Here is a 23,438-nt window from a genome sequence, read left to right as displayed (position 1 = left end):
GGGATCAGATCTGTTTTGGAGGGATCCGAGGTTAGATTGGGTTTAGGGTGAGGGGCACCAGTGGGGCGTGGCTAAGAGTCGGTGGGAGGGGCGAGGCCGGATGGGCGGAGCCAATCCCCGCCGCAATCCACGGGCCAGGCGCGCGGACAGCGCCAAAGCACCGCAGCTTGCCCGCGGCGCGTGCGCTGCGCGTGGGCGGGGGGGAGGGCGCGGGAAGGCGGAGCAAATCGCCGCAGCCCGCTGGCGGCGTGTGGGCGGGGCGAGGCCGGGTGGGCGGAGCCAATCACCGCGCAGCTTCCTCGCGGCCGCGCCAACTGTTCCCGGCGTCGCGGCCTGTCCGCTTTCCTGTCGCCCAGCCGCCATGTCGCGACCGCCGCAATGCGTCGATGACAACCCGTTTGAGGTTGGTGGGGCCGGGGGCCGGGGGCCGGGGGCCTGGAGCTGAGGGGAGGGTGGAACGCCGCGGGATGGGAGGGGCCACGCAGCGGGAGCGCCGAGGGTTGGGAGGGGCTTCGGTGAGGGAGCATCGTGCTGCGGAGGGAGCTCCACCCTGCGGGGCGTAGCTGCGCCCTATCTGGGAGCACCGCAGGGTGGGGAGGAGCCCAGACAAGTGCAGCTCAGAGGAGGACCCGAGACCATTTGGCCCACCATTGCAAGCTGCTGCGACTTCCTATCCCTCCCTCCCTATCTTTGTTGCCCTCTAACCCTGCACCTTATTTTCTTCCCCCACCCATCCCCTCGTCACACTTACTTGTACCAAAGGCTAACTAACCAACCCACGCGTCTTTAGGGATGGAGGACAGTGCCCAGAGGATCACAACCAGGTTCATATTGTGTATCGCTAAATTAGTAGCAAAGTCTAGGACCAGAGTGCGCAGCCTCAGAATACATGAGTGTCCGTTTATAACAGAGATGAAGAGGGTTTAGCCAGAGGGTGGCGAATCTGTGGAATTCATAGCCAGGGACGGCTGTGGAGGCCAAGTCATTGCGTATTTTTAAAGTGGAGGTTGATAGGTTCATGATTAGTTAAGGCATCAAAGATTAATGGGGAGAAGGAGAATGGGGTTGAGAGGGAGAATGGATTAGTCATATTTGAATGGTGGAGCAGACTTGATGGGCTGAATGGCTAACTTGCTCCTACGCAATATGGCCCACTTGGTCAATAGGTCAATCATCCATTTATCCTAATTCTAATCAGTTTCCGTAGCTCACTGTGTTCCCATCAGCTGTTAGCTGGCCTTGGAAAGGGACGAATACATGAAAATCCAGGATGATATGCCCAGCTCATCCTTTCTCACTCTTCAAAAACAACCACAAACTACTGGAGGAATTTAAGAGTCTTGCATCTCTTGTTTCCTTTTCCAATTTCCCAAAAGTGCTGGTGATACTGCCCAGAAGAGGGGGCACTAACACTAAGTACTGGCTGGAGTGCAGAGTGGAACAAGCTGGGAATCCAGAGCAACACACACACACACAGAGCTGGAGGAACTTAGCCGGTCAGGCAGCATCTATGGAGGAGAATAAACAGTCAATGTTTCAGGCTGAAACCTTTCATTAGGACTAGAAAGGAAAGGGGAAGATGCCAGAATGAAAATGTGGGGGAAATGGGAAAGCGGACAAGCTGATAAGTGAAGCCAGGTGGGTGGGAAAGGCTGGAGAACAAGGAATCTGATAGAAGAGTGGACCATGAGAGAAAGGGAAGAAGGAAGGGCATCAAGGAGAAGTGAGAGGCAGGTGAGAAGAGGTAAGATGCCAACATTAGGATTAGAAGAAGAGCGAAGGTGAAAGACCAAAAAAAAATGCCAGAAGAAGAAATCTGTCTTCGTGCTATCCAGGAATCCTGGAGTGGCATTCCATCTTTTGGGGTGTAGGAGGTTGAGGAGTGACCTTGCTAAGATCTGTAATATTATGAGGGATGGGTAACTCAACAACCCTGCATTTCTTTGGGATGCAAAACAGAAATATCTGGGAGGAAACCCACACAGTCACAAGGGGAATATGTAAATTCCTCTCACTCTGTCATGCTCCAAGGAATAAAGAGCTAGCCTGGCCAAACTCTCCCCATAATTCAAATCCTTTAGTGCTGGTAACATCCTCAAAGATCTCTTCTGCACTCTTTCCAGTTTAACCTTTTCTGTTGCACGGTGACTATACACAGTCCTCCAAGAGAAGCCTCATCAATGACTTATAATGTCTCAACTCCCATACCCAGCACCCTGGCTGATGAAGGCCAGTAGACAAGCACCCCCTTCATCGTGTCTACCAGTGATGCTGCTTTCAATGAACTAAGCATCTGTACTCCAAGGTTCCCCTGTTCCATTACTCACTCTAGTGTCTACTCTTTGTGGTACTTGTTCTGGTTTGACCTCCCAGTATATATCATTTCATAGCAGCATGTATTGAGCCACTCTGATGGATTGTTGGTGAGGGAGCACTATGCATTTTGCTCCATTGATTCTGCTGGGTGGATGTAAAAAAAATTCAGGCACTTTATTTAGATTCATACAGCAGGGAAACAGATCTTTTGGCCCAACTGGCCCATGCCGACCAAGGTGCTAGTCCCATTTAGCAGCATAATCTTCTAAACCTTTCCCATCTCAACACCTGTCCAAGTGTCTCTTAAAAATTGTTATCACACGTGGCTCATGGCTTAACCACTTCTTCTGACAGATTCCTTTGTGTAAAAAGAAGAGTTGCCCCTCAAATTCCTATTAAATCATTCCCCTCTCACCATAAGACAAGATCCCTGGCTCTTCAGCCTAAGAATTTATAAAGGGAAGGTTTCCCTTCCTAATATTTATCTCTGTGTCTCTGATGACAAAGTGCAGATGAGAATCAGGTTTATTATCACTGACATGAAATTGAGTAAATCAGCCATGATGGAATGGTGGAGCAGACTTGACAGGCTGATTGGCCTAATCTGCTCCTGCGGTCTGGTATGTTGTGGAATTTGTTGTATTGTGGCAGCAGTATAGTACAATACATAATAAAAAATAAATAAAAAGCTATACACACACACACACACACACACACACACACACACACAAAGTTAAAATAATTATTAGTGAGAAGTTAGCGGGTTAGGAAGACTTCAAATACCAACAGAAGACAACTAAAAAGTCATTAAGAAGGTAAAGATAGAATACTAGCTAATAATATTAAAGAGGATAATTAAAAAAAATTCAGCTATATAAAGTGTAAAAGAGAGGGGAGTGTAGATATTGGACCACTGGAAAACGATGTTGGAGGTGGTGGGGGGAGCAAGGAAATAGCAGACAAACTAAGTAAGTATTTTGCATCAGTCTTTGCTGTGGAAGACACTAGCAATATTGTGGAATTTCCAGGTATCAGGGGTCATGAAGTATGGGAGGTTACCATTACTAGAGAAGGTTCTTGGGAAACTGAAAGGTCTAAAGGTGGATAAGTCACCTGGCCCAGATGGTGTTCACGCCAAGGTTCTGCATGAGGTGGCTGAGGAAATTGCAGAGGCATTAGTAATAATCTTTCAAGAATCACTAGATTCTGGAATGTTTCCGGAAGACTGGAAAATTGCAATTGTCACTCCACTCTTCAAGAAGGGAGAGAGACAGAAGAAAGGAAATTATTGACAAGTTAGTCTAATCTCAGTGGTTGGGAAGTTGTGTCAATTGTTCAGGATGTAGTTTTGGGGTACTTGGAGGCACATGATTAAACAAGCCGTAGTCAGCATGGTTTCCTGAAGGAAAATCTTGCCTGTCAAATCTGTTGGAATTCTTTTAACAAAAAGCAAGCAGGATAGACAAAGGACAATCAGTGGATGTTGTGTATTTGGATTTTTAGAAGGGCTGTGACAAGGTGCCACATATGAGGCTACTTAACAAGCTACAAGCCCATGGTATTACAGAAAAGATTCTATCATGTATAAAGCAGTGGCTGACTGGCAAGAGGCAAAGAGTGGGAATAAAGGGAGCCTTTTCGGGTGTATGGTCATGTGCTTTGGTAAGGTAAATGAAAAGGTTGACTATTTTCTAAATGGAGGCACAAAGGGACTTTTGAGTCCTTGGGCATTATTCCCTAAAGGTTAATTTGCAGGTTGAGTCTGTGGTGATGAAGACAAATGTTAGCATTCATTTCAAGAGGACTTGAGTATAAAAGCAAGAATGTATTGCTGAGGTTTTAAGGCACTGGTGAGGCCTCACTTGGAGTACTGCGAACAAGTTTGGACCCCTTAGAAAGGATGTGCTGAAACTGGAGAGAGTTCAAAGGAGTCAAAAATGATTCCAGGTTTGACCAGCTTGTCATATGAAGAGCTTTTGATGGCTTTGGGCCTGTACTCACTGGATGCTGGAAGAATCTAAGACCAGAGGACACAACCTCAGAATAGAGGGCGTCCTTTAGAATGGAGATGAGAAATTTCTTTAGCCAGAGAGTGGTGAATCTGTGGAATTCTTTGCCACAGGCAGCTGTGGATGCCAAGTCTGTATGTATATTTAAGGTAAGGTTAATAGATTCCTGATTGGTCAGGAGGGATACAGGGAGAAGGCAGGAGATTGGGGCTGAGAGGAAATATGGAAACCATGATGAAATGGTGGAGCAGACTTGATGTGTCAAATGGCCTAATTCTGCTCCTGTATCTTATGGTGTTATGGTCCAAGGAGAGCAAAGGAGTGAAGTAGTGTTCGTTGGTTCATAGATGGTTAAGAAATCTGATGGTGGAGGGGAAGAAACTGCTTCTAAGGTGTTGAGTGTGTGTCTTCAAGCTCCTGTAGCTCCTCCCTGATGCTACTAATAGAATAAAACAAGTACTTTTAGGATGGGAAACAGCTTCCTCCTCAGGCCATGAGACTACTAACTCCCTGCCACAACCCAGGTCTCAACACAAATGAAGCACCAATAGCATTATATTCTTTACATTTTCTCTTGTATTATAAATGCACCGTTATTTGTTTGTGGTAATATTACTTTACGTGGTTGTATGTGAGTTATATGTACTGTGTTCTGCACCTTGATCCGGAGGAATGCTGTTTCATTTGGCTGTATGGTTGAATGATAGTAAATTGAACTTGAACTTGAATTGGGCATGTCCTGGACATTGAAAGTCCTTAATGATGGATGGCACCTTCTCGAGGTACTGCCTCTCCAAGATGTTCTCGGTGGTGTGGAGGGTTGTGCCTAGGATGCAACTGACTGAGTCTACAAGCCTTGATAGCCTCTTGCAATCCAAATCCTAACCTTAATTGCATTTTAGTCTGCATTCTAGACAGCGATGTAACCAGTCAAAATGCCGTCCACCATACATCTGTAGAAATGTACTGAAGTTTACGGTGACATTGCAAGTCTCCTGAAATTCCTAATCGAGTACAGCTGCTGACATGCTCACTTTTTCCACCACCAATCCTTCAATTAGGACTGGTGTGTGATCTCCCGAATCCCCTTCCTGAAGTCCACAATCAATTCCTTGGCCTTACTGATGCTGAGTGTGAGGTTGATATCTGCTGAGTTCCTCCAGCACCTTGTGTGTGTTGCTCAATGTTACTGGCATCTGTGTAATATCTTGTGTCTAACACAAAACAGACAGTGGCAGAAATGAAAACATGTTAATCAGCCACTAGAGTTATCCTTAGTGTGTAGATGAGGGGTAGAATCTGGGTAGGAGTTGGACATGTAAACAGGAAAAATTTAGCAGGGAAGGGGATTGTTCTGATGGGCTGAAATGAATGCCTCCTACAAACAAGGATATGTGTTATAGTAAAAGCAATTATGGACTGAAATAAAACACTTGTGTGAAAAACATCCTGTCCTATGAAACCAATTACCATGTTGTTCAACAGTTTCTAGTTTACACCACAAGACTGCTCTCTGAGTCATCTCTGAACAGTCATCATGAGCAGGAACCCTAAGTGATTCTTCCTTAAGCTCTGGGGTCACTAAGCAGTGATGGGGAGCAGGAATTCTGGCTGATTTCTGCACCCCCCCCCCTTCCTCTAACCCTGGTGTCACTGGGCAGTAATGGAGAACAGAAAACCTGGCTGACTGCCTTCTCCCTCTAACCCTGGAGTCACTAGACAGCCAGGGGGAACAGGAACCCCAGCTGATGCCCCTTCTTTTCCTCTAACCCCAGGGTCACCTGGCAGTGATGGGGAACAGGAACTCTGGCTGATTCCTCCTCTCTCTCTCTAACCCGGGGAAGGGGTGTCCACTAGGCAGTGATGGGGACCAGGAAACCTGGTTGATTCCCCTCTCTCCCTCTAACCTCAGAACAGTGATGGGAACAGAAGCCCTAGCTAATCCCCCCCCCCGGCTCTAACCCCAGAGTCACTGGGCAGTAATGGGGAACAGAAACACTCTCTCCTCAGATGTTGTGGCCTACTGCTGCCCCAGAGGAATGGTTGTTTGCTGCTCAGTAAAGTAGTTTCTTTTCTAAAAAGTCCATCTGAAGCCTGAAGCTGGGAAAATGAGAAAGCTGCTTTAGTTAGGAAGTTGATCATGTGCTACGAGTTGTGTAATAACTGTTGACTCACTCTGCACTTGTAGACAAGTCAGGGTCAAGTCAAGTCAATTTTATTGTCATTTCAACCATAACTGCTGGTACAGTACCTAGTGAAAATGAGACAATGTTTTCCAGGACCATGGTGTTACATGACACAGTACAAAAACTAGACTGAACTACGTAAGAAAAAACACAGAAAAAAACTACACTAGACTACAGACCTACCCCGGACAGCATAAAGTGCACAAAACAGTGCAGGCATCACAATAAATAATAAACAGGACAATAGGGCAGTAAGGTGTCAGTCCAGACTCTGGGTATTGAGGAGTCTGATAGCTTGGGGGAAGAAACCGTTACATAGTCTGGTTGTGAGAGCCCAAATGCTTTGGTGCCTTTTCCCAGACGGCAGGAGAAGAGATTGTATGAGGGGTGGGTGGGGCCCTTCATAATGCTGTTTCCTTTGCGGATGCAGTGTGTAGTATAAATGTCTATGATGGCGGGAAGAGAGACCACAATGATCTTCTCAGCTGACCTCACTACCCGCTGCAGTGTCTTGCGATCCGAGGTGGTACAATTTCCGAACCAGGCAGTGATGCAGCTGCTCAGTATGCTCTCAATACAACCCCTGTAGAATGTGATGAGGATGGAGGGTGGGAGATAGACTCTCCTTAGCCTTCGTAAAAAGTAGAGATGCTGCTGGGCTTTCTTGGCTACGGAGCTGGTGTTGAGGGACCAGGTGAGATTCTCCGCCAGGTGAACACCAAGAAATTTGGTGCTCTTAACGATCTCTACCGAGGCATTGTCAATGTTCAGCGGGGAGTGGTCGCTCCGTGCCCTCCTGAAGTCAACAACCGAATCTTTTGTTCTGTTCACATTCAGAGACAGGTTGTTGGCTCTGCACCAGTCCGTTAGCTGCTGCACCTCCTCTCTGTAAGCTGACTCATTGTTCTTGCTGATGAGACCCACCACGGTCGTGTCATCGGCAAACTTGATGATGTGGTTTGAGCTGTGTGTTGCAGCACAGTCGTGGGTCAGCAGAGTGAACAGCAGTGGACTGAGCACACAGCCCTGGGGGACCCCCGTGCTCAGTGTGATGGTGTTGGAGATGCTGCTCCCGATCCGGACTGACTGAGGTCTCCCAGTCAGGAAGTCTAGGATCCAGTTGCAGAGGGAGGTGTTCAGGCCCAGTAGGCTCAGCTGCCCAATCTTTCTGAGGGATGATTGTGTTGAATCATCCCCATGTTAACTCTGCTGGGATTTCTGAAGCTATCTGGTGCGGGCCCCATCACTGAAGCAGTGAGGTCAAACAACAGCTTGGGGTGTTGGCAAAGCAAACTAGTGTAACTAATCCATTGCCCATCTTTCGATATACTGCATAGCTGAACCCTTCGCCTCAATGTTGCGCTCTTCTTAGGAAGTCCCTCCAGATTGAGGTTGACTTGCTTTTGATGCAGTTTTGGGTTACTTGGAGTATTGTGAGCAGCTTTGGGCCCCTTATCCAAGTAAAAATGTGCTGGCTTTGGAGACAACCCTTTCATTTCCAGGATAACATATGAGGAGCATTTATTGGAATTTAGAAGAATGAGGGGAGATCTCATTGAAACCTATCAAATATTGAAATGTCTAGATAGAGCAGACATGGAAAGGATGTTTCCAGTAGTTGGGAAGTCTAGGATCAGAGGGCACAACCTCTGAATACAAAGGCATCCTTTAGAACAGAGATGAGGAGGAATTTTGTGGTGAACCTGTGGAATTCATTGCCATAGATGGCTGAGGAGGCCAAGTCATTTGGTATATTTAAAGCAGAGGTTGATAGGTTCTTGTTTAGTTGGGGGGGCAAAGGTTATGAGAACACAGGAGAATAGTGTTGAGAGGGAAAATAATTCAGCCACGATGGGATGGTGGAGCAGAGTTCGTAGGCCAAATTACCCAATTCTGCTCCCATGTCTTATGGTTCTGAGGTCAATTTGAGACTTATGGACTCCTCCACAGATGAGGCAAGGGGGTGCATGATGGAGCAGGCAGTTGGGTAGTTTGGAAGGTGTTCTTGATCCAGGATCTCCAGATCCCAGTGTCACCCAATGTTAACTCAAGTATTCTTCCCCTGCCTTGAGTTTAGCTGGGCCAGGGATTCCCAGGAGCTAGTGGGAAAGCTGCATTTTCTTTTCTAATGAGGCTGTGTTTTTTTTTCAAAGTAGTGTCCAAAGCATACATAAGACCATAAGAGAGCGTGGTGGGTGTCTGAGTGGTGGTGGAAGCAGATACTATACACCCTAGCCTCATTATATGTGGGGGATATGTTCCTCATAGTGGATGCATAAAGTGAAATCGCATGATGTGAATAATTATTTAAATGGAGAAAATAGGGATGTGTTCCAGAGGGCTTCCTAAATATGTTTTATCTGTAATTTATTCACATTTTCATACCAATATGACACAAAAGCAGTACTACAAAGCAACATTCATATTATATTTCATCAATTTAAGGTAATATTCAATGTAATAAATCATAGAAAGTTAACATACTAGAGTGTACAGTACTCACCAACAGTGGCTGGTGTGTTCGCTCCGGGAGATGAGTGGTTGTTGTGGTGTCGGGCAGCTTTACATGGATAAGGTGGATGGTTGGGTCATCAAGATCATATCAAACACAGCAAAGGGTGAAGGAAGACTCACAGAACTCTTAGATCTGCTGGCAGCAGGAGATGACACCGGTTTGAAGAAAGTGGTGAGGGTTGTTTGCTTGGCAGCATTTTGTTTTTCAGCATAAATTTGCTTGTAGGGAAGAAGGGGTGATGGCAGGGAATGACTGAAATGCTGACTCCGTTCTAAACTTGGGTCCATGTCCATCGCCATTTGTGCCAAGTGTTCCGACTTCCACCATTCCCTCGCCGTTGGTAAATTCCCGGGATTTTCAAAATTGTCTGTTGCTTGCAGCATCTGAGAGATAGTTCGCTGTAAGAAAAATATGCCTTGAATGTGGATCACATCTTGGTTGAGTGGTTGAATCAGCGATGTTGTGTTAGGCAGCAGGAAACGCACTTATATTACGATGAAAGGTGTCAAATGTTTAGGATGGGCTGTGCATTGTCAAGAAACAAAGGAACTTTAAAGGCAAGATTCTGTTCCTGGCAGTAATGTCCCAGAGCTTTGTTACCTTTACCTGAATCCACTCTGTTTATAATTTCCAGTTTTTTAGGAAGCATAGTTAAGTATTTCAAGCACAAAATCACTGCACTGTAGGTAAAACCAACATAAGTTTAAGTGCGCAAGATTGCACATCCACACCTTGCCAAAGCCAATGTGAGACTGGTGGGAGTGAGACTGTGGCATGCGCACGTGACTTGTTTTGGCGGGAAAGCAGGGCTCCTCGCATAACTGAGTTTTGGACGCATATAAGGAGGTGTTGGTAGAAATAGGTTCCTCGCATAACTGTGAATCCACATGGTCTGTCGACACATATAATGAGGATAGGGCGTACTGGTGTTTAAGAGGTTGTTAAGCAGAATATGAAGATGCAGGAAATGGATGGAGTGGATCATGTGCAGGCAGAAGGGATTAGTTTAATTTGGCATCATGTTCAGCATAGACATTGCGGACTGAAGGGTCTGTTCTTTCGCTCTGCTATTCTGCAGTCTGTCGATAAATATTCTCTCTCATATTCACACTTTTTACAATATCTTCAAGTTAGACATTTATTACAAAAATATTTAAGTAATTTTCCTTACATATTGGAGGCTGACTTGTTAGATACTATTATGAATATGAACCCCTCGATGAAAGATTCTATGGGAAGAATTTATAATTTATTATTATAATGGGATAAGTGTCCTTTACTTAAGATTAAACAGGACTGGGAGAAGGAACTCAATTTGACTTTTATATGGGAGGATTGGATGCGGATTCTGAAGCTGGTTAACTCTTCTTCGATCTGTGCTAGTCATTCACTGATTCAATTTAAAATTGTACATCGTTACCATTTGACGAAGGAGAGACTTTCTAAAATATTTCCCAATGTTAACAAGTATTGTGATAGATGTAAAACTGAGATAGCTACACTGACACATATGTTCTGGTCATGTTCTATATTAAAACAGTTTTGGAAAGCAGTCTTTTCGACAATTTCTAAAGCGCTCAGAATCAACTTACAACCTAATAAATTGGCTGTGCTTTTTGGAATAATTCCTCAAAATATCCATGGTATCTCTGTGTCTGACCAACATGTTATTGTGTTTGTTACATTGATAGCTAGGAGGGCCATCTTGTTGAAATGGAAGGAAATATCAGCTCCTACTTTGTCACAATGGTTCTCTCAAGTGATGCTGTGTCTTAGCTTGGAGAAAATTAGAAGTCGAACCTTTGAACCTTTATTTGATTTTGAGAAGAAATGGGGCTCATTTGCTCGCTATTATCATTTCAGTTAACTGATAGATTTCCTCCATGATCTAAGTGTAAATTTTTTTTGATATATCTTTTTTTCTTGTTGGCGGTTTGATGTTTATTTTTAGAAGCTTTCTGTCTGACGCATGGCTCCGGGGTTGTACCCCCAATGGGCTTCTTTTTTTTTCTCACTTTTCTTGCTTAGTAGGGTTTTTTTCATTCACAAAAATTTTCAATCTTTAAGATAATTTTTTTTGAGGCATTGTAAGTGTTGTTACTTCAATGTACCTGTGTTATTTTTGAATAATAATAATAAAAAGATTTGAAAAGAAAAAAAATATGCCTTGAATGTGGATCACACCTTGGTCGAGTGGTTGAATCAGCGATGTTGTGTTAGGTGGCAGGAAACGCACCTATATTATGATGAAAGCTGTCAAATGTTTAGGATGGGCTGCGCATTGTCAAGCAACAAAGGAACTTTAAAGGCAAGATTCTGTTCCTGGCAGTAGCGCCCCAGAGCTGTGTTACCTTTACCTGAATCCGCTCTGTTTATAATTTCCAACTTTTTTCCAAGTGTTAAAGAGGTTCTCTGCTGCTTGGCTGGTGGCCCAAGACATGACATCGGATGCTTAGAAGGCATAGTTAAGTATTTCAAGCACAAAATCCCTGCACTGTAGGTAAAACCAACATAAGTTTAAGTGCGCAAGATTGCACATCCACACCTTGCCAAAGCCAATGTGAGACTGGCGGGAGTGAGACTGTGGCATGCGCACGTGACTTGTTTTGGCGGGAAAGCAGGGCTCCTCGCATAACTGTGAGTTTTGGACGCATATAAGGAGGTGTTGGTAGAAATAGGTTCCTCGCATGACTGTGAATCCACGTAGTCTGTAGACGCATATAACGAGGATAGGGCTGATGCACCACCAATAACTCTCTGAGACGTGAGGCGAGATATAGGCTTTTATTGGCTGGAAGAAAGAACAAGCAGCAATTGGCCACCATACTACATCTTGGAGACTGAGGGCAAAAGGCTCCAATCGCCTTTATACCGGGGTCTGTGGGAGGAGCCACAGGAGCAGTCAGCGGGGGGGGGGGGGGGGGGGGGGGCGTGTCCAGACAGGTATATGTCGTTCACCACAAGGGCGTACTGGTGTTTAAGAGGTTGTTAAGCAGAATATGAAGATGCAGGAAATGGATGAAGTGGATCATGTGCAGGCAGAAGGGATTAGTTTAATTTGGCATCATGTTCAGCATAGACATTGCGGACTGAAGGGTCTGTTCTTTCGCTCTGCTATTCTGCAGTCTGTGCAGTAAGGAATTCCTTTTTGTGCTATTCCTGCATTCTCTCAACTTACCCTTTCTTTCTCATCAGCTGTTCAGACACACCCTTGCCGTCTGTTCTGGTGTTTACAGAGCTTTACTAGGTGGTATTGGTTTATTGTTGTCACGTGTACCAAGATACAGTGAAAAGCTTGTCTCGCTGATCAAAGCATTACACAGAGCATTGTGGTAAAGCAACAAATGCAGATAAAGTGTAATCGCTACTGAAAAATTGCAATAAAGTTCAAGGAGGTAGATTGTGATGCCAAGTCCATCTTATTATACGATAAATCCATTCAAGTGTCTGATAATAGTGGGATAGAAACTGTCCTTGAGCAAGATACAGAATGATGGAGGAACTCAGCAAGTCAGGCAGCATTTATGGAGAGGTTTGAACTGTTGGTGATTCAGACGAAAATACTTCATCAGGACTGGAAAGGAAAGGAGCAGTAGCCATAATAGGAAGGTGGAGGAAGTGGGAGCACAAACTGGCAGATTACGTCCAGGTGAAGGGGAAGGTGAGTGGGTGGGGGAAGGGAATGAAGTGAGAAGCTGGGATGTAATAGGTGAAAGAGGTAAAAGGCTGAAGAAGAAGGAATCTGATTGGAGAGGAGAGTGGACCATGGGAGAAGTTGAAGGAGGTGATAAGACAGGTGAGGAGAAGAGAAGGGGGTGAGAGAGGAACCAGAATGGAGAATTGAAAAAGAGAGAAGGGGAAGAAGAAGAAATTACCAGACACTGGGGAAATCAACGTACATACCATCAGGTTGTAGGATACCCAAAAAGAGTATGAAGTGTTGTTCCCCCAACCTGATAGAATAGTGGTACAGGCTTTCAGGTTTTTTTACTCTGCCGAGTGGGAGAGAGAAAAAGAGGGAATACCCAGAGTGGGTGGGGCCTTTGATTATGCTGGCTGCTGAATGAGGCAGTGGGAAGCATTGACAGAGTCTACAGACTAGTCTCTGCATGGGAGTCCACCCACCTTTCTCCCAGCATTCATGCTGTACTCCAGCCTCACATTCCTGATCTGGAGCTGGTTGGTCAGTGCAACTGAAGTGGTCACTCACAGCTCTAGACCAGCAAGGCTTCCACCCAAGCCAACTACTGGATTTCCCAGGAGAAAGAGCAGATGATTTCCACAGGCTCTTTGTAGGCCTTGGTGGCACAGAAAAGCTGCAGAGTGTCCTGGGAGAGATGGTAACTCCCAGGGTCAGACACCCTGTTCCAGCTGTAAGGTTGGAGTTCAATTCCTGTCGCTGTCTGTAAAGGAGTTTGTGTGTTCTGACAAAGGCACTGTAGGTTTCCTCCTGGGTTTCAAAGGGTTAAGGTTAATGAGCTCAGGGTATGTTAATGTTGGCACCAGAAGCATGGTTGTCCCCGACATGTTCTAGACACAAATGCTGTTTGTTTCTGAATCAGAATCAGGTTTATTATCACCGGCATGTGACGTGAAATTTGTTAATGTATATTAACAAATTCATGAATATTTGTTATTAATGTATATCTGTCGATGTATATGTGACAAATAAAGCTTATTTTTACCTTTTGTTCATCAGGATGGCAGTATTTTCATTAACAAGAGTTTCTGTAGATACTGGATATCTTGAGCAACACACGCAAAATGCAGGAGAAACTCAGAGTTCAGGCAGTATCTATGGAGGGAGTAAACAGTTGACATTTAGGTCAAGACCCGTCATCAGTCTTGCCTGATTTCTGCTGAGTTCCTCCAGAATTGTGTGTGTGTTGCTAGTGTTTGAATTGGGCGTTTGGATTTAAGTTTCTACTTAGTAAATTGAGAATAATGTAAATATTGCAAATATGTAAATACACCTCCCTAAAACCTGTCGACCAGTACGACAGGTGTATCTGTGGTTTAGAAACTCAAATTTCTATGGCATTGAGTCTGTGTTTCACCCAGAATGTGACAGGTTGCATCTCTTCTCTGAGCCCCTGAAGGGGCTTCTCAGTTCTGGCTGCACTTCAGGCCCCAGGTAACTGTTGTTGGAGAGAGGAGTGGAGTGTGTCTATTGGGGTGGGGTTGGGTGCTTCTCCCATCGGTCTGCTCCCGAGCCTGACCAAAGGATTCTGTCTGAGCCCACTGCTTGCCCCTCTTCTGGAGTACATCCATGTCTGGTGTTGCTGTCTGAAGGCCTTCCAGTCTAGATGTGATGTTTCAATTTGAATGTACTTTAAACTGAAAAAACATTAAAACAATCTCAAATTGGGGGCCTGCAGATAAATACAAAATAAAAGGGTCAGACACAATGTGTAGCTCCCTCTAAGCTGGCCCATCATACATTCCCGGAGTCAGACACAGAGTGAAACTCCCTCAACACTGTCCCATCACACACTTCCGGAGTCAGACACAGAGTGAAACTCCCTCTACATCATCCCATCACACACTTCCGGGGTCAGACACAGAGTGAAACTCCCTCAACACCGTCCCATCACACACTTCTAGACAGGGATGAGACTGATAGTGCCTATAAAACTTTGTCTTCTTGGAGGTATGCTGTTTGGAGAGATCTTGTCTCGCCTGGTTAAGTGATGTTCTCTGTGCATCTCATGTACTTATGAGATGGGTTGAAAGGGTAAGGGTGTGGTGGTGTTCCTTCTGCCAACTGATTGGGCCATTTGTCAGAGGAAGGAAGACAGTTTCTTGACCTCTGGTGACTTCTGTTTCTTATTCATTCATGGGAACTGCAACTCTTGTAGGTGGGGCCCTGGCAGTTGTGACTCCCTTGTGAGGGCTTGGGATTTGGCTGAATTGCCAACTGCTTTGTCATGTTCTACCTGTTGTGATACACCAGGGCACAGCAGCTGTAAGTGGGCATCAAGTAAAAGGTCCATGCCACTCAGCACATGGTGACGGATGACTATGGGAAAGAATCACAGTGTATCAGAAGCAGGGGGGATAACAAGTATGAATAGACGATCCCAGGGCAGAGCCAAGCATGGTGGTACAGTGAGTACAGCTGTTTCCTCATAGTTCCAGTGATCTGTGTTTGATTCTGAACGCTGCTGTGTGTGTGTGCGAGGTGGTGGTGGTGTTGGAGGAGGTGAAGGTTGTTCTATTTCCCTGTGAATATGTGGGATTCCCCTGGGTGCTCCAATTTCCTTACACTGACCCTGAAAGTGTGTGATGTGACAGTGTAGAGGGAGCTTCACTCTGTGTCTGACTCCGTGAGTGTGTGATGGGACCGTGTAGAGGGAGCTTCACTCTGTGTCTGACCCCGGGAGTGTGTGATGGGACAGTATAGAGGGAGCTTCACTCTGTGTCTGATCCCGGGAGTGTGTGATGGGACAGTGTTGAGGGAGTTTCACTCTGTGTCTGACCCCGGGAGTGTGTGATGGGACGGTGTGGAGGGAGTTTCACTCTGTGTCTGACCCCGGGAGTGTGTGATGGGACGGTGTGGAGGGAGTTTCACTCTGTGTCTGACCCCGGGAGTGTGTGATGGGACGGTGTTGAGGGAGTTTCACTCTGTGTCTGACCCCGGGAGTGTGTGATGGGACAGTGTGGAGGGAGCTTCACTCTGTGTCTGACCCCGGGAGTGTGTGATGGGATGGTGTGGAGGGAGTTTCACTCTGTGTCTGACCCTGGGGGAGTGTAGAGATACAGCACAGTAACAGGCCCTTCTGGCCCAATGAGCCTACAGTGCCTAATTACACCCAGGCATCCAATTAACCTATATATCTTTATAATACGGGTGAAAGCTGGAGCACCCAGAGGAAACCCACCTGGTCATGGGGAAAACATGCAAACTCCTTATAGACAGTCGCAGGAATTAAACCTAGGTTATTGATGCAGGGGTTCACTGGTTTAGTTACCTTCTTGTAAGTGGCCCCCTCCACCCTTGCCCCTCCCCCCAGTGTGTGGAGGAATAGAAATTGGGGGTACAAAATGGAATCGGTGTAAATGGGTGGTTAGTGGTCAGTATGGACTAAGTGGGCCGAAAGGCCTAATTGACTGCTGTATCCCTGTGTGGATGAGATGCCAGAGTCTACTCTCGGGTAGAACTGTCAGATGAAGTGATAGAAACAGGGCTTGCATTGTTATACTGGCGCCACCGTCTCCCCCCCCCCCACCCCCCAACCTCTCCACTGGCTTATCTGTGATGGGAAGAGGCTGTAAGACAGCAGGAAGCGTCTGTTAGTACATCATCATTTGACTGTTGCATTTCACTGTTTTCTTGCAGGACCCGGCAGTGATCGAACACATGGCAGAGCACCAGCAGCCTGACCTGGGGCAGTTGTACAACCCCTTCGAGACAACCAGAGGGGTGAGTACGGCACAGAGCTGCCTTTCTATCCAGCTATCGACCACCAATGAGGAAGGCCATCTCCCACCACGACCTCAGAGAGCCAGGAACCTGACAGCACTGGCCTTGCACATTTTGTTATATCTGTTTTTCTATGTATAAATCTTCAATAACCCTTCCTTATTCCCAACTGAACCTCTTGTCGGCTTCCAAGCCTAATCTCGTTTCTGCAGATGTTATTATGTATATATATCCCGCTGAACTCCTAGATCAGATTCCAGCTGTAACCCACTCCAGGGATCTGTTATTCCTTATATAAACACCCTAACCCCTGGATTATACCCCAGGCTGTAACCCACTCCCATGGATATATTATACATAAATATCTCAGAGCCCCTGGATTAGATCCCAGCCTGTAGCCCACCCTGGGGATCTGTTATTCTATATATAACCCCGCCCCCCAACCCTGGATTAGATCCCAGGCTGTAGTCCACTTCAGGGATCTGTTATTCTATTATTACGAACTCAGTAACTGGGTCACTTACCAGCAAAGATAGAGAGGTCCGTTGAAGTCTGATGGTACTATTTTTAACAGTATTTATTAGTAAAAGTACACAAAAATAATATCAATGCAAACATACAGATAATATACGTCGTCAATACTAAATCTAAAAGTGTAGGTATAATAATAATCAATAAGAAATAAGCTCTATCGTTGTCTAGGGGATAAATGTATTGTCCGATGGAAATATAAAAGTCACTCAGTTCATTCAGGCTGCAGCCTTTGGTTGGAGTCAAGAGAGAGATTTTTAGAAACTTGCCAGCTTTTCCTTTTTATGATTTAGATCCTTCGAGAGTTCCGTTGGTGTGGCCGGTCACCTGTGGCCTCTCCTTTAGCTAAGCCGTTCTTCCGTGGCGAGCCCGCCAATTCCCAGGCGAGGGAAAAGGACGCACGCGAGCCCCCCCCCCCCCCCCCCCCCCCCACACCGGCTGTCGCTATTAAACGCTGTCACGGGATTTCTAGCGTTTCTCCTGGTGCGTCTAAAGGGGTTGTTCCCCAGACCCTCTTTTATCCTTACTCACGGGGTCTCAGATGTCAGTCAGGTTGGGATGATGCAATCCCTCAACCAGCCCACTCTGGTTGTCCCCTGAGGGCTTCAGTACAGTACGAATAGTACAGTACAGTATGAATAGTACAGTACTCAATACACAATTCCATCTCCAAGAGACAATGGCCGTTATCTGTGGCTTTGTCTTGCTGAGGCCAGGACACATTCCAAAACCTTGAGGATTCTCTCTCATTTCCTGGGCCCCAGACCAGAATTAATAGCGATCTTGCGATTCTCAAAAAGGAGGGGGCTACTTTGTACCCTTCGGCCCCTCAGAGTTGTGGCACATTCGTAACACTATATATAAACTAGCCCCCCCACCCAAACCCTGGATTCGATCCCAGGCTGTAGTCCACTTCAGGAATCTGTTATTCTATATATAAACCAGCCATACCCCATCCAACCCTGGATTAGATCCCAGGCTGTAGTCCACCCCAGGGATCTGTTATTCTCTACACACTTCCTCCAAAAGTCCTGAGCCTCTGGATTATATTCCAGCCTGTAACAACATCATGGATATAACCCCTCATTATATTCCAAACTACCAGCAAATTATAAACACAAGACACTCTGCAGATGCTGGAAATAATGAGAAACATGCAGAAAATGCTGGAGGAATTTAGCAAGTCTGCAGCATCTATGGAGGGGAGTAAACCATCAACATTTTGGGCCGGGACTTTTCCACGGATGCTACCTGACTTGCTGAATTCCTGCAGAATTTTGTGCGTATTACTCAGTCCCAAGAATCTGTTATTCTATGTGAAAACCTCCTCCAAACCTCTTGTATCCCAACTGGCTCCCAGGGATCTGTAACTCCACAGAACAACTGAACGTCGCGGTAGTGTAATGGTTAGCTCAACGCCATTACTACTCAGGGCATTGGAGTTGAGAGTTCAATTCTGGCGTCATTTGTAAGGAGTTTGTGTGTCCTCCCCGTGAACATGTGGCTTTCCTCTAGGTGCTCCGAGTTTCCTCCCACAGTCCAAAGACATAGCAGTTAGTAGGTTAATTGGTCAATGTAAATTGTTCTGAGGTTAAGTAGGTGGGTGGAAAAGCCTGCTCCGTGCTGTATCTCTAAATAAAAATAAGTAAATCCCCTGAGTCCCTGGAATAGATCCCTGTGCCTGTTAAAAGATCCATTTCAGATTCTATCAGAACTGATGCCTTGACTTGTTTTCCCTGAGTTATTTCTTCCCTCTGCTGCTCAGTATGTAAATATATGTGCGATCCCCAGGGCACAGAGAGCAGCGAGAGGCTGCTGAGGCTCCTGTATTCAGCCACAGGTCTGACCAGCTTAGCATGCACCTGGAGCCGCGTTGCTTGTGTGTGTTAGAGTAACCTGAACCACAGAGAGGTGAGTTGGAGCAGCTCTCCTGTCAAAGGGCTGATGATGTTTTTTTTATATTTTCTGGACCTCTGGAGAGCTGGGTTCTCAGTGTTGATGCTCTCACTGCAAGCACTGTCACGGTGACAGAGAGGCTGTAAAGAAGGTGTGCTGCCATACTGGAAGGTCGTTACACTGCTGGAGGGTCGGTGAGAGAGTGTAACAATGCTGGAGGGTTGGTGAGGAGGGAGTGTTACACTGCTGGAGGGTCGGTGAGGAGGGAGTGATACACTGCTGGAGGGTCGGTGAGGAGGGAGTGATACACTGCTGGAGGGTCGGTGAGGAGTGTGACACTGCTGGAGGGTCGGTGAGGAGTGTGACACTGCTGGAGGGTCAGTGAGAGAGTGTAACAATGCTGGAGGGTCGGTGAGGAGTGTGACACTGCTGGAGGGTCAGTGAGAGAGTGTAACAATGCTGGAGGGTCGGTGAGGAGGGAGTGATACACTGCTGGAGGGTCAGTGAGAGAGTGTAACACTGCTGGAGGGTCGGTGAGGAGTGTGACACTGCTGGAGGGTCGGTGAGGAGGGAGTGTTACACTGCTGGAGAGTCGGTGAGGAGGGAGTGTTACACTGTTGGAGAGTCGGTGAGGAGGGAGCTTTACACTGCTGGAAGGTCGGTGAGGAGGGAGCTTTACACTGCTGGAGGGTTGGTGAGGAGGGAGCTTTACACTGCTGGAAGGTCGGTGAGGAGGGAGCTTTACACTGCTGGAGGGTCGGTGAGGAGGGAGCTTTACACTGCTGGAGGGTCGGTGAGGAGGGAGCTTTACACTGCTGGAGGGTTGGTGAGGAGTGTGACACTGCTGGAAGGTCAGTGAGGAGGGAGTGTTACACTGCTGGATGGTCGGTGAGGAGGGAGTTTTACACTGCTGGAGAGTTGGTGAGGAGTGTGACACTGCTGGAGGGTCGGTGAGGAGGGAGTTTTACACTGCTGGAGAGTTGGTGAGGAGGGAGCTTTACACTGCTGGAGAGTCGGTGAGGAGGGAGTGTTACACTGCTGGAGCGTCGATGAGGAGGGAGCTTTACACTGCTGGAGAGTTGGTGAGGAGGGAGCTTTACACTGCTGGAGAGTTGGTGAGGAGGGAGCTTTACACTGCTGGAGAGTTGGTGAGGAGGGAGTGTTACACTGTTGGAGGGTTGGTGAGGAGTGTTACACTGCTGGAGGGTCGGTGAGGAGGGAGCTTTACACTGCTGGAGGGTTGGTGAGGAGTGTGACACTGCTGGAGGGTCGGTGAGGAGGGAGTGTGACACTGCTGGAGGGTCGGTGAGGAGGGAGCTTTACACTGCTGGAGGGTCGGTGAGGAGGGAGCTTTACACTGCTGGAGGGTCGGTGAGGAGTGTGACACTGCTGGAGGGTCGGTGAGGAGGGAGTGTTACACTGCTGGAGGGTCGGTGAGGAGGGAGTGTTACACTGCTGGCGTGTCAGTGAGGGAGTGTAACACTGGAGGATTGATGAGGGAGTGTAACACTGCTGGAGGGTCGGTGAGGGGCTGTTACACTATTGTAGGGGCAGTGAGGAGAGATCGCTGCATTGTGGGAGGCTTGCTGGGAAGACTTGTTTAATCGGAACTTTCTGAAAGATGTGCTTTTAAAAAATCTGTCAGCTGACTATTGAGTCATCAAGACTGCTGAAAACAGATTCACCTACTCAGCAACACCGGGTTCCCTGTGGCAATCAGCTCCATGTTGTCAAAGTGACAGCACGTCAACATGACCTCACTTGGCCACGCGTGTCTTTGGGACTTCCCTACCCATGAGGAATACACAGCAGTGAAATGTGTCCCTTCTTTCCGCATACCTAAAGAAAAGTTGGGATGAGCAGACAATTACTGACCCCTTGGTGTGTGGTGCAGAGGCAGTAATAGAAGTCTCCTTCCAAAACCCTCTTCTTCAGAATATGACAGAGGAAGTAACTGATCAGAAAAGTCTCCTAATCATCAGAGTCAGTTTTATTATCACTGTCGTATGTCATGAAATTTGCTGTTTTGTGTCAGCAGTGCAAGAAATAAAATATTACTATGATTTACAGTAAAAGTTAAATAAATACTGGAGTGCCAAAGAGGAATAGTGAGGTAGTGTTCATGGACAGTTCAGTAATCTGATGGCGGAGAGAAAGAAGCTGTGCCTAAAGTGTTGAGTGTGTGTTCTCAGGCTCCTGTATCTCCTCCCTTATGGTAGTTATGAGCAGAGGGCATGTCGTGGAACATGAGGTCCCTAGTGATGGAATTAGCCTTCTTGAGGCACTGACTTTGAAGATGTCCTGAATGGTGGGGAGACAAGTTCAAAATGTAAATTTATTATCAGAGTACATACACGTCACTACATACAACCCTGTGATTCTTGCTGAGTACGTCTGCAGGAAAAAGAATCTCAGGGCTGTATGTAACACATTCAAAATGCTGGGGGAACTCAGCAGGCCAGGCAGTATCTATGGAAACAGTTGATGTTTCGGGCCAAGGCCCTTCGGCAGGACTGGAGAAAAAAAGACGAGGAGTAGATTTAAAAGGCTGGGGGAGGGGTGAAGTAAAGAGCTGGGAAGTTGATTGGTGAAAGAGATACAGGGCTGGAGAAGGGAGAATCTAATAGGAGAGGACAGAAGGCCATGGAAAAAGGAAAAAGGGGAGGAGCAGCAGAAGTGGGGGGCGATGGGCAGGCAAGGAGATAACGTGAGAGAGGGGAAAGGAGAGGAGGAGAGCATTACCGGAAGTTTGAGAAATCAATGTTCATGCCATCAGGAAGGAGACTACCAAGATGGAATGTTAGGTTCCTCCAACCTGAGTGTGGCCTCATCGTGACAGTAAAGGAGGCCATGGATTAAAATATTGGAATGGGAATAGGGTGGAATTAAAATGGGTGGCCACTGGGAGATCCAGCTTCTTTTGGCAGATGGTGCGTAAGTGCTCATCCAATCTACATCGGATCTCCCACAATGGGAGGACAGATGTTGGTGGGACCCTACCCCAGATGAAGAGGTCCAGCCTTGAACACAAGATGTCCTAGTCCAATGGCCTCACTGGAATGGTGCAGTACTGGCAGCCCACCAGGCTCAGTGACTCCATCTAGTGGCTGGATGACGTGTGTGAGAGAGAATAGCCAGGGTTCCTGCTCCCCATCACTGTCCCATGACCCTGGGGTTCGAGAGGAGGAATCAATCAGGGCTCTTGCTCCCTGTCAGAACCCAGTGACCCCAGGGTTAGAGAGAGAGGGAATCAGCTAGGGATTCACTGGAGTGGGGGCGTGGTGGGTTTGTCAGTTGAGGAATATTGTGCAAATGGAACTGAGCAGATCTTGTCTGTGGGTACAAGGGACCAAATGAACTCTGGTTGTTACTGCGCTATGTAGAGTTTGGCACTGTAATCACCACAGCCTTGTCATGCTGGCCGGTGGGTGTGTGTGTGCTCACGGGGGAATGCAATGAACACGGACTGTGTGTGGCCGGCTGGAAGACTGGGACTGAACAATTTGTCCTGTCCTACCAGTGTCCTGTCCTGGGATCTTCCGCACTCACAAGGCCACCAATGTCTTTGCTTCTCTCTTTCCAGGCTCCCCCTCTGTACACCCCTGCTCCCACCATGACCACACCGCTGCCCCCGGAGAGACCCCCAGCTCCAGCTCCCGGTCTGTCCACCAGGAAGCAGAGTGCTGGAGACCGAAGGAACTACGGGACCCAGGTCAGTAGCGCCAGTGTCAGTCACCTCCCATCCTACCCTCTTTAGCCGACCCAAACGAGCCCCGGTATTCCCACTCACTGTCTCCCTCCCTGTCCGCTACCTCACCTACTGCCCCATCCCTGTCTGCTGGGAAGCATTTTGCATGCTTCAAAATCAACATGCCAAAAGCAATGCTGCTGACGGATGACCAATACAGACAGAAAAATGACGTGCTTGAAGCTGCACAATTCAGTTTTAACTCCAGAAAGCAGCAGTGTGGCCCAGACAAAGGATGAACTGCCACTCCTCAGGCCTATGTGGAGCCTCATTGCGACAGCGCAGACCAGTGGCCTGGGCGGGGAAGTAAGGCACCAGGGTAGCAAGTGATTAGCACAACACTATTACAGAGTTCAGAATTCAGTTCCGGTGTCCACTGTACGTCCTGCCTGTAGAATACGTGGGTTTCCTTAGGTGCTCTAGTTTCTTCCCACAGATGCACTGGGTAGGTTAATTGGTCATTATAAATTGTCCCATGAGTAAGTTAGGGTTAAATTGTTGTTGGGGGCTGCTGGGCGGTGCGGTTTGAAGGGTCACAAGGACCTATTTTGCACTGTGTCTCTAAATGAATGAATGAATTAAAGTGGCAAAGATCAGAGAGCTCCCCCCACAGACTGAACCTAGGCATTGATTGAAATCCGTCTGTGTCTTACTCCCCTCCCATTACAGGAAGGATGTGGAGGCCTTGGAAAGGATCCAGAAATGGTTCACCAGGATGCTGCCTGGATTAGAAAGTATGTTAAAGGGAGAGGCTAGATAAATGTGTTGTCTTCTCTGGAGCTTTACAGGCTGAGGGGAGGCCAGATTAATGTTT

At 47.0% G+C, this 23,438-nt stretch overlaps 1 protein-coding gene across 2 annotated transcripts in view; it reads left to right on the top strand.

Moving 5' to 3' along the window:
• The first annotated feature begins 261 nt into the window (after nt 1-261).
• LOC140735736 (secretory carrier-associated membrane protein 3-like) overlaps nt 262-23,438 on the top strand; it is a 45,070-nt gene continuing 21,893 nt past the window's right edge. The window contains exons 1-3 of one of the 2 annotated variants that reach the window (XM_073061174.1): nt 262-403; nt 16,366-16,449; nt 22,460-22,588. In XM_073061174.1, the coding sequence (XP_072917275.1) occupies nt 362-403; nt 16,366-16,449; nt 22,460-22,588 (255 nt within the window). In that variant the 5' untranslated portion in view covers nt 262-361. Of the gene's footprint in view, nt 404-14,902; nt 15,135-16,365; nt 16,450-22,459; nt 22,589-23,438 lie in introns of those variants that run through there. The other variant, XM_073061173.1, reaches the window with a different exon arrangement.

This window comes from Hemitrygon akajei, chromosome 11, assembly GCF_048418815.1.
Source record: "Hemitrygon akajei chromosome 11, sHemAka1.3, whole genome shotgun sequence".
Taxonomy (NCBI): Eukaryota; Metazoa; Chordata; class Chondrichthyes; order Myliobatiformes; family Dasyatidae; genus Hemitrygon; species Hemitrygon akajei.
This window is presented reverse-complemented; position numbering and strand designations above follow the sequence as displayed.